The 15,507-nt window shown below is 52.2% G+C and overlaps 1 protein-coding gene across 4 annotated transcripts in view; it reads right to left on the reverse strand.

The window, feature by feature from the left end:
- The window catches only part of AGRN (agrin), a 109,505-nt gene that overhangs the window by 42,067 nt on the left and 51,931 nt on the right, over nucleotides 1-15,507 (reverse strand). For all 4 annotated transcript variants that reach the window (XM_059866781.1, XM_059866784.1, XM_059866783.1 and 1 more), the window contains 4 exons: nucleotides 15,006-15,230; nucleotides 12,150-12,356; nucleotides 4,985-5,206; nucleotides 400-594 (listed from right to left, as the gene is read on the reverse strand). In XM_059866781.1, coding sequence (XP_059722764.1) covers nucleotides 400-594; nucleotides 4,985-5,206; nucleotides 12,150-12,356; nucleotides 15,006-15,230 — 849 coding nt within the window. The remainder of the gene's footprint in view (nucleotides 1-399; nucleotides 595-4,984; nucleotides 5,207-12,149; nucleotides 12,357-15,005; nucleotides 15,231-15,507) is intronic.

Raw genomic sequence — 15,507 nt, forward strand, 5'->3', positions numbered from 1 at the left:
TGGGGAGGAAAGCAGGAACAAAGAGGAATTGAGCCCAGGGGATGGAGGGGAGGGAGGGGATCAAACACAGCCCTGCTCTCACTTCTGCTGCTGGCTGTTAACACGTTTTTATCCTAATTCCTGCCCCGGCCTCACGGACATTAATCCAATTTCTCTGCTTGGCTCAGACAAATAACACAGGGGGCACTTCCAGCGAGGGAGGGGGAAACCAAAGCTGCTGGAGAGCCTGGAAACAGCCAATCATCCCCCAGGTAAAAGGGGAAATCACCCAGGCAGGGCGTGAGCGCGACCACATCCGCGCGATGAACTCCGCGGAGCGGCGGGGCCGAGCTCCGGTGACACGGGGGGACAAAGAGGGGGGACACTATGGGGGGACAAAGGGGACGCTGTGACACTCACTGCAGGGGCCCTGGGCGGCCACCAGGATGTCCTTCTGCTGGGTGCAGGCCCGCACGTGCAGCTCGCACTCGCTGCCGTAGGTGTTGCCGTCGGTGCCGCAGACGGGCTGCGCCGAGGGCACGCACTCGGTGGGGCACACGCAGCGCCCCGACTCCGCCTCGCAGATGGCACCAAACTGGCACTTCCCACAGCGCTCTGGGCAGGGCAGGGCAAGAAACAGAGTCAGGACAGCTCTGGAGCCCGGGCTGGCTTGCTGCGGGGGGGGCTGGGCTGGAGGGAAAGCCATTTTTGAGTGTGCTTCAACCCGGACACTCCCAGGGATGAGGCAGGCACGGATTCTCTGACAGCTCCCCACTGTCTGTTACTAAATACCTATTACTGGGTAGTATTAGCTATTATTATTATTAGGAAATATTACTATATATTTTATATTTATATATAAGTTGTCTGGGCTGGAGGGAAAGCTCATTTTTGAGTGTGCTTCAACCTGGATGGTCCCAGGGATGAGGCAGGCACGGATTCTCTGCAACTCCCCACTGTCTGTTACTAAATACCTATTATTAGAAAATATTATTAGATTTTTATATATTCCTATATAAAATATATATTCATATTCATTGTCTGCGTTGGAGATAAAGGTGATTTTTGAGAGATGGCTTCTGCTCTTCAACACAAACACTTCCAAGGATGAGGCAGGCACGGATTCTCTGACAACTCCCCACTGTCTGTTACTAAATACCTATTACTGGGTAGTATTAGCTATTATTATTATTAGGAAATATTACTATATATTTTATATTTATATATAAGTTGTCTGGGCTGGAGGGAAAGCTCATTTTTGAGTGTGCTTCAACCTGGATGGTCCCAGGGATGAGGCAGGCACGGATTCTCTGCAACTCCCCACTGTCTGTTACTAAATACCTATTATTAGAAAATATTATTAGATTTTTATATATTCCTATATAAAATATATATTCATATTCATTGTCTGCGTTGGAGATAAAGGTGATTTTTGAGAGATGGCTTCTGCTCTTCAACACAAACACTTCCAAGGATGAGGCAGGCACGGATTCTCTGACAACTCCCCACTGTCTGTTACTAAATACCTATTACTGGGTAGTATTAGCTATTATTATTATTAGGAAATATTACTATATATTTTATATTTATATATAAGTTGTCTGGGCTGGAGGGAAAGCCATTTTCGAGTGCGCTTCAACCCGGACACTCCCAGGGATGAGGCAGGCACGGATTCTCTGCAACTCCCCACTGTCTGTTACTAAATACCTATTATTAGAAAATATTATTAGATTTTTATATATTCCTATATAAAATATATATTCATATTCATTGTCTGGGTTGGAGGTAAAGGTGATTTTTGAGAGATGGCTTCTGCTCTTCAACACACACACTTCCAAGGATGAGGCAGGCACAGATTCTCTGACAACTCCCCACTGTCTGTTACTAAATACCTATTACTGGGTAGTATTAGCTATTATTATTATTAGGAAATATTACTATATATTTTATATTTATATATAAGTTGTCTGGGTTGGAGGTAAAGCCATTTTTGAGTGTGCTTCAACCCGGACACTCCCAGGCATGAGGCAGGCACGGATTCTCTGCAACTCCCCACTGTCTGTTACTAAATACCTATTATTAGAAAATATTATTAGATTTTTATATATTCCTATATAAAATATATATTCATATTCATTGTCTGGGTTGGAGGTAAAGGTGATTTTTGAGTGCTCTTCAACCTGGATGCTCCCAGGGATGAGGCAGGCACGGATTCTCTGACAACTCCCCACTATCTGTCATTAAATACCTATCATTAGGAAACGTTATATTTGTGTATATTTCTATTTTTATCTTAATATTTACACAATATTATTACATTTTCCCCTATTATTAGGAAATATTTAGAATAGAGACCCGACAAGGCAAAGGCCTTGTTGAGCCTCTAAAGGGGGGAAATGATGCCTCAGGTTTTGGCTTTTCTAATATTCAGATTCTGTGCTGCTTTCCTGTGCAGTTCTGAGCTTCACATCAAGGTTCACGTTGGGTTTTTTCTGGGGGCACAGAAAAACCTTGATTTTGTACAAAACCCCTCTGCAAGCAGCACGCACATCCCCTGGCTCCTGGGGATTCACTGATTCATCCTCCCCTCCCAACACCTCCCCTCCCTCCCTGCCAGTCACTGCACCAGGAATTTGGCTCCAAGGTGCTTTTCCTGCTTTTCTCCTGCACACAGCAGCTGCTGCCTTGGCATGGGGGAGGAGGAGGCACCAACCCCCTGCTCAGCTCCTGCTGCTGGCCTGGAGGCTTTTATTCTGGTTTTTATCCTGGCTTGGAGGTTTTTATTCTGGTCTGGAGGCTTTTATTCTGGTTTTTATCCTGGACTGGGTTTTTTATCCTGGCCTGGAGGTTTTTATTCTGGTTTTTATCCTGCACTAGGGTTTTTTATCCTGGCCTGGAGGTTTCCATCCTAACCAGGAGGTTTTCATCCTAACCAGGGGGTTTTCATCCTGGCCTGGAGGATTTTATTCTGGTCTGGAGGTTTTTATCCCAGCCAAGAGGTTTTTCTTTAAACAACAACAAAATAATCCCCCACAAATCTCACCACAGGGTCCTTTGTCCTTCACCCTGCTGTCCCTTTGAGGTCACAGGCCATGAACAACAACAAACCCCAAATCTCACCACAGAGCCCCTTGTGCTTGACCCTGATGTCCCTTTTGAGCACACAGCCACCACCAGCAGCAGCACAATCCCAGCCCAAATCTCACATCAGGGCCCCTTGTCCTTCAGTCCAATGTCCTTTAGAGGACACAGCCACCACCCTCCCTCCAGCCCCAGCCATGTCTCACTGCAGGGCCCCTTGTTTTACACCCTGATGTCCCTTTTGAGCACACAGCCACCCCCCAAGCCCAGCCCCAGCCGTGTCTCACTGCAGGGTCCCCTGTGCCTGATGCCGATGTCCCTTTGATGACACAGCCACCACCACCAGCACAATCCCAGCCCAAATCTTACCACAGTGCCCCTTGTCCTTGACCCTGGTGTCCCTTTTGAGGACACAGCCACCCCCCCAGGCGTGTCTAACTGCAGGGCCCCTTGTCCCTGATGCCAGTGTCCCCCCCCAGCCATGCCCAGCTGTGTCTCACTGCAGGGTCCCTTGTTTTACACCCTGATGTCCCCTCGATGACACAGCCACCCCCCAGCCGTGTCTCACCGCAGGGCCCCTTGTCCCCAATGCCAATGTTCCCCCCAGCCGTGTCTCACCACAGGGCCCCTTGTTTTACACCCTGATGTCCCTTTGATGACACAGCCACCCCCCAACCGTGTCTCACTGCAAGGCCCCTTGTCCCTGATGTCTCCTCGATGACACAGCCACCCCCCAGCCGTGTCTCACCGCAGGGCCCCTTGTCCCTGATGTCCTTTTGAGGACACAGTCACCCCCCAGCTGTGTTTCACCGCAGGGCCCCTTGTCCCCAATGCCAGTGTCCCCCCCAGCCATGTCTCACCGCAGGGCCCCTTGTTTTACACCCTGATGTCCCTTTGATGACACAGCCACCCCTCAGCCTTGTCTCACTGCAGGGCCCCTTGTCCCTGATGTCCTTTTGAGGACACAGCCACCCCCCAGCCGTGTCTCACCGCAGGGCCCCTTGTCCCCGATGCCAATGTCCCCCCCAGCCGTGTCTCACTGCAGGGCCCCTTGTTTTACACCCTGATGTCCCCTCGATGACACAGCCACCCCCCAGCCGTGTCTCACCGCAGGGCCCCTTGTCCCCGATGCCAATGTCCCCCCCAGCTGTGTCTCACCACAGGGCCCCTTGTTTTACACCCTGATGTCCCCTCGATGACACAGCCACCCCCCAGCCGTGTCTCACCGCAGGGCCCCTTGTCCCCGATGCCAATGTCCCCCCCCAGCCGTGTCTCACCGCAGGGCCCATGTCCCCGATGCCAGTGTCCCCCCAGCCGTGTCTCACCGCAGGGTCCCTTGTCCCCAATGCCAGTGTCCCCCCCCAGCCGTGTCTCACTGCAGGGCCCCTTGTCCCCAATGTCAATGTCCTCCCAGCCGTGCCCAGCTGTGTCTCACCGCAGGGCCCCTTGTCCCCAATGCCAGTGTCCCCCCCCCAGCCGTGTCTCACCGCAGGGTCCCTGGTCCCCAATGCCAGTGTCCCCCCCCAGCCGTGTCTCACCGCAGGGTCCCTGGTCCCCAATGCCAGTGTCCCCCCCCCCAGCCGTGTCTCACTGCAGGGTCCCTTGTTTTACACCCTGATGTCCCCTTGATGACACAGCCACCCCCAGCCGTGTCTCACCACAGGGCCCCTTGCCCCCAATGCCAATGTCACCCCCCAGCCGTGTCTCACCGCAGGGTCCCTTGTCCCCGATGCCAATGTCCCCCCCAACCCGTGTCTCACCGCAGGGCCCCTTGTCCCCAATGCCAGTGTCCCCCCCCAGCCGTGTCTCACCGCAGGGTCCCTTGTCCCCAATGCCAGTGTCCCCCCCCCCAGCTGTGTCTCACCGCAGGGGCCCATGTCCCCAGTGCCAGTGTCCCCCCCAGCCGTGCCCAGCTGTGTCTCACCGCAGGGTCCCCTGTGCCTGACGCCGATGTCCCTCTGCAGCAGGCAGGCCATGGCGTGCAGCTCGCAGGGGCTGCCGTAGCTGCGCTGGTCGGTGCCGCACACGGGGTCGTAGCGGCCCTGGCACTGCTGCTGGCACTCGCACACGGCCTCCTGGTTCTTCACCACACACGTGGCCCCGAAGGAGCACTCCACGCTCAGGCAGGGGCTGGGAGCACCCAGGTCTGGAGGGGACAGGGACAGCGCGGCTGGCATGGGGCAGGGTGGGACAGCGTCCCACGGGGGCACCTGCCTGCCCCGAGCCGTGGTGGGTGTGCAGAGCTGCTGGGCTCTGTGCCCTCCATGCCAGCCTGGCCTGCCCAGCACAGCCCCCGTGCCTGGCAGAGGTGAGGGATGGGCAGCAGGCACGGGGACAGGACTGCCACCTCGTCCCCTGGCCAGAAACGGGAGCAGCAGCACTGGCGGAACCTTCCAGAGAGCTCCCTCAGGGAGGGGTCACTGCTGGGATCACACTGCTCCCTGGAAAACTCCCTTCCCTGGGATCCACACTGCTCCCTTCCCTGGGATCCACACTGCTCCCCCTTCCCTGGGATCCCACTGCTCCCTTCCCTGGGATCCACACTGCTCCCTTCCCTGGATCCCACTGCTCCCTTCCCTGGATCCCACTGCTCCCTTCCCCGGGATCCACCCTGCTCCCTTCCCTGGATCCACACTGCTCCCTTCTCCGGGATCCACACTGCTCCCTTCCCTGGGATCCACACTGCTCCCCCTTCCCTGGGATCCACACTGCTCCCTTCCCTGGGATCCACACTGCTCCCTTCCCTGGGATCCACACTGCTCCCTTCCCTGGGATCCACACTGCTCCCTTCCCCGGGATCCACACTGCTCCCTTCCCTGGGATCCCACTGCTCCCTTCCCTGGGATCCACACTGCTCCCTTCCCTGGGATCCACACTGCTCCCTTCCCTGGATCCCACTGCTCCCTTCCCTGGATCCCACTGCTCCCTTCCCCGGGATCCACCCTGCTCCCTTCCCTGGATCCACACTGCTCCCTTCCCCGGGATCCACACTGCTCCCCCTTCCCTGGATCCCACTGCTCCCTTCCCTGGGATCCACACTGCTCCCTTCCCTGGGATCCACACTGCTCCCTTCCCTGGATCCACACTGCTCCCCTCCCTGGATCCCACTGTTCCCTTCCCTGGATCCCACTGTTCCCTTCCCTGGATCCCACTGCTCCCTTCCCTGGGATCCCACTGCTCCCTTCCCTGGGATCCACACTGCTCCCTTCCCCGGGATCCACACTGCTCCCCCTTCCCTAGGATCCCGCTGCTCCCTTCCCTGGGATCCACACTGCTCCCTTCCCCGGGATCCACACTGCTCCCTTCCCTGGGATCCACACTGCTCCCTTCCCCGGGATCCACACTGCTCCCCCTTCCCTGGGATCCCACTGCTCCCCCTTCCCTGGGATCCACACTGCTCCCTTCCCTGGGATCCCACTGCTCCCTTCCCTGGATCCACACTGCTCCCTTCCCTGGGATCCACACTGCTCCCTTCCCCGGGATCCACACTGCTCCCCCTTCCCTGGGATCCACACTGCTCCCTTCCCTGGGATCCCACTGCTCCCTTCCCTGGATCCCACTGTTCCCTTCCCTGGGATCCACATTGCTCCCTTCCCTGGGATCCCACTGCTCCCTTCCCTGGATCCACATTGCTCCCTTCCCTGGGATCCACACTGCTCCCTTTCCCGGGATCCACACTGGTCCCCCTTCCCCTGGATCCACACTGCTCCCTTCCCTGGGATCCCACTGCTCCCTTCCCTGGGATCCACACTGCTCCCTTCCCTGGATCCACACTGCTCCCTTTCCCTGGGATCCACACTGCTGCCTTCCCCTGGGATCCACACTGCTCCCCCTTCCCTGGGATCCACACTGCTCCCTTCCCTGGGATCCACACTGCTCCCCCTTCCCTGGATCCACACTGCTCCCTTCCCTGGGATCCACACTGCCCCCTTCCCTGGATCCACCCTGCTCCCTTCCCTGGATCCACACTGCTCCCTTCCCTGGGATCCTGCTGCTCCCTGAAAAGCTCCTGGGGCTCCCCAGGAGGAGCTGGCTGGGGAGGACACACCTGGTTCCACCACGCTGCTCATCCCCCAGCCCATTCTCTTCCCTCCTCTTCCCAGGGAGCTGCTGTGGGGCAGGATGGGGACAGCCTGTGTCCTGCCCTCAGCTCAGCCCTGGGGCTGGAATTCCCCCTGGCTGCACAGCCCTGGCCCAGCAGTGGCACCTCCCTGGGGGATGCCCAGCGGTGACAAAGTGCCAGCAGAGAGCACAGGCCGTGTCCCACTCCCTGCTGGCAGGGACACCCCAGGGGTTGACCCCAGCTCCCAACCAGGAATCCCCCCAGCATGGAGGTGAGGAAGGAGAGGCCGTGCTGCTGGGGACAGAGCCAGCACTGCCCAGTGACCCTCTGGGACAAGGAAAGGACACCACGGGTTTCACCTGGGCTGGACAGTGACAAGGACACAGGACAAGGACACAGGTGGGGACAGACAATGCAGCCTGGAGGAGATGGAGCGACAGCAGACACAGCACAGCCCTGGCAGCGAGGCAGAGCTGGGGAAGGTCCCTCTGCAGTGGCCCTGGGCACCTCCCCTGCCACCAGCACGGTGGTGGCACCTCTGTGGCACACCTGGGCCAGGCAGCCAGGAAGGGCCTGGATCAGGATCTACCCACCTAGTCCCAGCCTAGAGCCAAGGTCTGCAAAGGAACAGGGAGAGGGGACAGCTCAGGCACAAGGACACAGCTCTGTCCCCAACTGCAGCTCAGGCACAAGGACACAGCTCTGTCCCCAACTTCAGGCACAAGGACACAGCTCTGTCCCCAACTTCAGGCACAAGGACACGACTCCAGCTCTGTCCCAAACTTCAGGCACAAGGACACAGCTCTGTCCCCAACTTCAGGCACAAGGACACAGCTCCAGCTCTGTCCCCACCTGCAGCCCAGGCACAAGGACACGACTCCAGCTCTGTCCCCAACTTCCCTCAGCTCTGAGCTCTTCCCAAGGCCCAGGAACTGCTCCCTGGGCTGCTGCCCCCACGTTTGTTTCCCTTTTTTATCCCATAACCACGGCCCCCCAACACAGAGCCACGATTCCATGGGGAAACATTCCCAGGGAAGAGCCAAGTGCGAGCAGAACCAGCTCCTCTGAGCCTGGCAGAGGGAGCTGGGAGCCCTGGGCTGGGACAGGGGACAAGCAGGACACACGGCACAGCTGGGGCAGCACAGCTGGGGCAGCACAGCTGGGGCAGCACAGCTGGGGCAGCACTCCAGGAAGGAGGAGCTGGGGAAGCCAGGGGGGTTAGTTGGGAGCAGAAGGAGAGGGAAAATCAACCAGGAGCATCCAGAGAGATGCAGCAGCCCTGGGGGGGCTGGCTGAGGAGTGGGGGGCTCCCAGCACCCACCTCTGCTCCCACTCTCCTTTGCCTGGAAGGCACAGCGAGCATCGGGCAAGAGCAATTTCCACTCCAGCAGGGTTTGGGGCCGGGGGTGGGACAAAGGCCGGGGCAAGCTCTCCATCCTGGGGGCTCTCAGGCCAAGCTAGAGACAGGTGGGAGCAGTGAGAGGGGGCCAGGAGAGGCCCTGGCCATGGAGCAGGGGCAGAGGCGAGCTCCCAGCAGAGGTGTCCGGGCAGGGAGCAGGAGGGTGGTGCCAGGACAGAATTCCTTCCTCCACACAGGCAACACTGTAAAACACAAGACACAGACGAAACAGGAAAGAGAGAGAGAGAGAAAGAGAGGACAGCAGAGAGAGGAAAAGACAGATGCAACTACAGACACCTTCCTTCCTTCTTTCCTTCACTCCTGGCCAGCTCAGCCTCATCCCATCCCTTCTTTCTCAGCTGCAGCACCCAGAGGGATTCAAACCAAGAAATTTGGTGATGAATGCCTATGAAGAATTATTATTTTACCAACTGAAATTGCAGAACTTGTTTTTGAATGCAGTCCTGAGCTGAAAACAAACAAACAAGCGAGCTCTTAACAGCTAGCTACAAAACAGAAATTCCTGTGTGATGTGTTTTCCAATTATTCCAATCACTTTCTTCTCTTTTAATGGCTTGGATGGTTTTGTTTGGCTTTGCCTCCCTGGCCTGGCTGCTGGGAGAGGCAGGAGAGCTCAGGGTTTGTCAGGCAGGTGCTTGTGAGGGGTTAAAATGCTGCCAAGCCCTTCCCCAGCTCTGCATTCCCTCAGCTCCCAGGCACGGATGAGCTCCCCAGCTCTGAGCTTTTCCTTTTCCTTTCCAGAGCTGACAGGGCTAAAAAAATCTGCTCACACCTCCTGGGGATGGGCTCCAGGACTGCCTGGAGCTGTCACAGGCACTCTGCAACCCCAGCTCTGGCAGACAGAGCCCTGGTTTTGATTTGTTCCCTCGTTTTCTGCTCCTGTCCCACCAGGACGCAGCTCCTGGAAGCAGATGTGTGCTGGGCAGGAGGGAGGGGAGCTGGGAGGGAGCTGAAATCAAGGAGAGGGAGGTGGAGAGAGGAGTGGCAGGTGCACCAGGGCCTCATCCTGCTGCTCCTGGCCTTTTTCCACAGAACACGGTGGAAATGATGCGTGGCTGATGCTCAGAGCAGCGTGAATTCCCTGCTCATCCCAGAAATTCGGGAATTTTCAGCCTCTCAAGGAGGTGCAGGGAAGGGTTTGAGGGGAGCCAGGGCTGCAAAAAATCCCCCCCAATGGGATCACAGCCCTTCCCACAGGGAAAACCTGGGGAATTGACTCCCAGCCATTCCCCCACCAGGAACACAGAGAAACGGATGCTTAAAAATAACAGCTGTGATTATTCCGAGTGGGATTTTGGGAGCCTGACAAATTCTTCTCCAGCAGCTGGGTCTGGCAGCCTCGAAATCCTCCAGCAGGAGCACAAAGCCAACAAAACACATCCCCAGCGTGGGATTCTGATTGCCAAGCACTTCAGGAGGCTCAACCCAGCTGATACCTGATCAAACATCAGCTTAAAAGAACAGGACGCAGTTCCAGAGGTGGGAAAAACCCAAACTGAGCCGGAAGGAGCAGCTTGTAACTCATCCAAATGAGTGCAGGGGCTGCTTGAACCTCCTTCACTTCCCGGGGCAGAGCCTCACCCCTGGGCACTCCCAGCATCCTAAGGATCCAAAGCCCCATCCCATCCCATCCTCCTGAGAAAGGTCCATTGGGGAGCTTCTCCTAGAGACGAGACAAAGACACGGTGAGAGCTCCAGAGAGGGCACGGAGGGAAGAGATCGCGGCGGAGAGAAGCAGGCAGGCATGGAAGGGAGAGCATGGAAGGGTCTGGAGACTGGCACTACCCCGGGAGGAGCAATGGATGGCATGGCTTGAAGGGAACGTGGTGGGGAGGGACAGAAACCAGCAGGAGGTCACAGACACGTGGTTCAAACACGGATGGGTGTCCCCTGCGTCACACAGCAGACAGAGACAGGACCAGGACAGCGAGACGTGCACACAGCAGGGTGCTGGAAGGACAGAAACACGGCCAGGGACGCTCCAGGTTGAGCCCAGGGTGTGCCCTCTGCAGCCCCTCAGCATGCCACCCTGCCTGGAGGGGGCTGGGAAGGGCCAGGGGTGGGTGGGGGATCGGCACTGCCACAGGAGAGGGGGGACAGCATCCCCATGGACAGCATCCCTGAGGGACAGGGGAGAACCAGAATCCCTGCGGGATGAGGGAGACCAGCAGCCCCATGGACAGGAGGGACCAAAATCCCTGCAGGACAATTTGGGGACTGACACCTCCATGGGGCAATTTGGGGACCAGCATCACCACGGGACAGCATCGCTGTGGGACCAGAATCCTCCCTGTGGGATGAGGGGTACCAGCATCTCCATGGGATGATTTGGGGACACCATCCCCATGGGACAGGAGGGACCAGCATTCCCACAGGACACCATCCCTGCAGGCCAACTTGGGGACCACCACCCCTACAGGACAATTTGGGGCCCACCATCCCCACATGACACCCCACCCCTGTGGGACAACTTGGGGACCACATCCCTATATGACACCACTCCTACAGGACAACTCGGGGCCCACCATCCTTGTGGGACAACTTGGGGACCACCACCCCTACAGGACACCATCCCTGCAGGCCAATTTAGGGATCACCACCCCTACAGGACAATCTGGGGACAATCATCCCTACAGGACAGGAGGGACCAGTATCCCCACAGGACAACTTAGGGCCCACCATCCCTGTGGGACAACTCGGGGCCCACCAACCCTACAGGACAACTTGGGGACCACCAACCCTACGGGACACCATCCCTGCAGGACAACTCAGGGCCCACCAACCCTGCAGGACACCATCCCTGTGGGACAACTTGGGGCCCACCAACCCTACAGGCCAATTTGGGGCCCACCATCCCCACATGACACCACCTCTACAGGACAACTTGGGGCACACCAACCCTGCAGGACACCATCCCTGCAGGACAACTCAGGGCCCACCATCCCCACATGACACCACCTCTACAGGACAACTTGGGGACCACCATCCCTACATGACACCACCCCTACAAGACAACTTGGAGCCCACCAACCCTACATGACACCATCCCTGTGGGACAACTCAGGGCCCACCAACCCTACAGGACAACTCAGGGCCCACCATCCCCACATGACACCATCCCTGTGGGACAACTCAGGGCCCACCATCCCTACATGACACCACCCCTACAAGACAACTTGGGGCCCACCATCCCCACACGATACCATCCCTGTGGGACAACTTCGGGCCCACCATCCCCACATGACACCACCCCTACAGGACAACTTGGGGCCCACCATCCCCACATGACACCACCTCTACAGGACAACTTTGGGCCCACCAACCCCATATGACACCACCCCTACAGGACAACTTGGGGCCCACCATCCCCACATGACACCATCCCTGTGGGACAACTTGCGGCCCACCAACCCTACATGACACCATCCCTGTGGGACAACTCAGGGCCCACCAACCCTACATGACACCACCTCTACAGGACAACTCAAGGCCCACCATCCCCACATGACACCATCCCTGTGGGACAATTTGGGGCCCACCAACCCTACAGGACAACTCGGGGCCCACCATCCCCACATGACACCACCCCCGGTGCCCGCCGCTCACCGCAGGGCCCGCTGTGGCGGGCGGGGATGTGCTGCTGCTGCAGGCACTCGGCGCGGCGGCGCTGGCAGTCGCTGCCGTAGGTGCGGCCGTCGCGGGCGCACAGGGGCCGGAAGGCGCCGTCGCAGGCGATGCGCTCGCAGGAGCAGCGCGCGGCCCCGCGCCGGTTCAGGCAGACGGCGCCCAGCCGGCACGGCTCCTGGCACTGGTCTGCACGGGGACAGGCACCGCGTCACAGCCCGCCCCGCACCGCCGCAGCGGGCTGCTTCGGGGGCTGGCTGTTTTAGGATTTTTCAGGTTCTCTACTCATTTTTTTAATATATTTTTCAGGTTCTGTACTGATACTTAAGGGGTTTTTTTTTGGTATTTTTTAAAATATTTTTCAGGTTCTCTATTGAATTTTTTAAATATATTTTTCAGGTTCTCCACTCATTTTTTTAATATATTTTTCAGGTTCTCCACTCATTTTTTTAATATATTTTTCAGGTTCTCTATGATCTTTAAATATATTTTTCAGGTTCTGTACTGATACTTTAGGGGTTTTTTTTTGGTATTTTATCAGCACAGAACCTGAAAAATATTTTAAAAAAATTAGTAGAGAACCTGAAAAATATTTTAAAAAATACCAAAAGAAAAACCCTAAAGCATCAGTACCGAACCTGAAAAATATATTAAAAAAATGAGTGGAGAACCTGAAAAATATAAAAAAAAAACTTAAAATATTTTTCAGGTTCTCTATTGAATTTTTTAAATATATTTTTCAGGTTCTGTAGTGACACATCAGTATTCTTTTTAAGTTTTTTCTTATATTTTTCAGGTTCTCTACTCATTTTTTTAATATATTTTTCAGGTTCTCTACTGATTTTTTTAATATATTTTTCAGGTTCTCTACTGATTTTTTTAATATTTTTTCAGGTTCTGTACTGATACTTAAGGGTATTTTTTTTTTGGTATTTTTAAAAATATTTTTCAGGTTCTCTAGTGAATTTTTTAAATATATTTTTCAGGTTCTGTAGTGACACATCAGTATTCTTTTTAAGTTTTTTTTTCTATATTTTTCAGGTTCTCTACTCATTTTTTTAATATATTTTCCAGGTTCTGTACTGATGCTTTAGGGTTTTTCTTTTGGTATTTTTTAAAATATTTTTCAGGTTCTCTACTCATTTTTTTAATATATTTTTCAGGTTCTGTAGTGACACATCAGTATTCTTTTTAAGGTTTTTTTTTAAATTTTTCAGGTTCTCTATTAAATTTTTAAAATATATTTTTCGGGTTCTGCACTGATACTTTAGGGTTTTTTTTGGTATTTTTAAAAATATTTTTCAGGTTCTCTACTGAATTTTTAAAATATATTTTTCAGGTTCTGTACTGATACCTTAAGTTTTGGCTTTTATATATTAATATACATATATAGCATTATAATAAATTATACTAATGATATAGTTATATGTCACATATTGTATGTATATTTATTATGTGTACCTATATGATGTTTATATAATATGATTAATATATTATATTGTATATAACATATATTTTATATTGTAATTATTTTACATATTTAATTTATATTATATAAAATATATTACAAATAAAATATATTGCAATGATAACATATTTTATAAAATGTATTGTCTAGAAGATTGTTATATGAATAAACATACATAATGTATAATTTTTATATATTTATATATAAAATATATATTTTATATTTGGATATAATTATACAATAAACAATAATAATCAAATATTTATAATTTTATATTTTAAAATATTTTATTATATAAAATATTGATTATAGAATAAAATATATAAATTTTATAATTTATATCGTTCTATATATTTATATAATATATAGGTATATTTTTATATATTTATATAAATATATATTTTATATATTTTATATATTTTATATATTCTATATATTTTATATTTATATTTGATATATTTTTATATATATTAATACATATTTTATATATTTTATGTATTTATGCATTTATGTATTTTATATATTTCTATTTTATATATTTCTATATATTTCTATATATTTTTATATATATTTATATTTTATATATTTATATATTTAATATATCTATATAAAATATATATTTTATATATTCTATATATTTTTATTTATATATTTACACATTTATATTTAATATATTTTATATATTTATATGTATTTTTATAAATTTTTATATATTTTTATATATTTATGCATTTATGTATTTTATATATTTATATTTATATATTTTTATATTTTGTATATTTATATAAGATATATATTTTATCTATTTTATCTTCTATATATTTACATATTTATATTTAATATATTTTTCTATATTTATATATTTTTTTATAAATTTTTCTATATTTATGTATTTTATATATTTCTATCTTTATATATATTTTTATATTTTATATATTTATACATTTTTATATATTTATATATTTATAAATTAGACAACACCCAGGGGATGCTCCGGGAGAGGAGGAGGAGGAAGAAGAAGAGGAAGGAGGAAGAAGAAGAAGAAGAGGAAGGAGGAGAAGGAAGAAGAAGGAGGAAGAAGAAGAGGGAGGAGGAGGAAGAAGAAGGAGGAAGAAGAAGAGGGAGGAGGAGGAAGAAGAAGGAGGAAGAAGAAGGAGGAAGAAGAAGGAGGAAGAAGAAGGAGGAAGAAGAAGGAGGAAGAAGAAGGAGGAAGAAGAAGGAGGAAGAAGAAGGAGGAAGAAGAAGGAGGAAGAAGAAGGAGGAAGAAGAAGGAGGAAGAAGAAGGAGGAAGAAGAAGAAGGAAGAAGAAGAAGGAAGAAGAAGAAGGAAGGAGGAGGAGGAGGAGGAGGAGGAGGAGGGCGGGCACTCACCCTGCGGCTGGCACTGCCCCGAGCGCACCTTCTGGATCTCCATGCCGCGGATGGCCCCGGAGCGCGCCATGGCGCACTCGCTCTCGTAGGTGACGCCGTCGTCGCCGCACACCGGGTCCGTGCCCGGGGGACAGCCCTCGGGCCGGGGCAGCAGCTCGGCCCGCCGCGTCCGCGGGTTCACCCGGCACACGCGGCCCGGCTCGCTCGGCACGGCCTGGCACGGGTCTGGCACGGGGGGGAGCCCGGGGTCACGCCCTGCCTGCCCGGACCGCGGCTTCCCAGGCTCGGCTCCTTCTCTGCACAACCCCAAGAGCCCCCAGATCTTCTCTGTGTCCCAAGGAGTCACCTCCCTCCCTGCCCAAACTGGGGCTTCCCAGGCTTGGCTCCTTCCCCAAGAGCCCCCAGATCTTCTCTGTGTCCCAAGGAGTCACTCCCTGCCCAGACCGCGGCTTCCCAGGCTCGGTTCCTTCCCCAAGAGCCACTACATCTTCCCTTGTGTCCC

This window comes from Haemorhous mexicanus, chromosome 23 (genome assembly GCF_027477595.1).
Source record: "Haemorhous mexicanus isolate bHaeMex1 chromosome 23, bHaeMex1.pri, whole genome shotgun sequence".
In the NCBI taxonomy this organism is placed as follows: Eukaryota; Metazoa; Chordata; class Aves; order Passeriformes; family Fringillidae; genus Haemorhous; species Haemorhous mexicanus.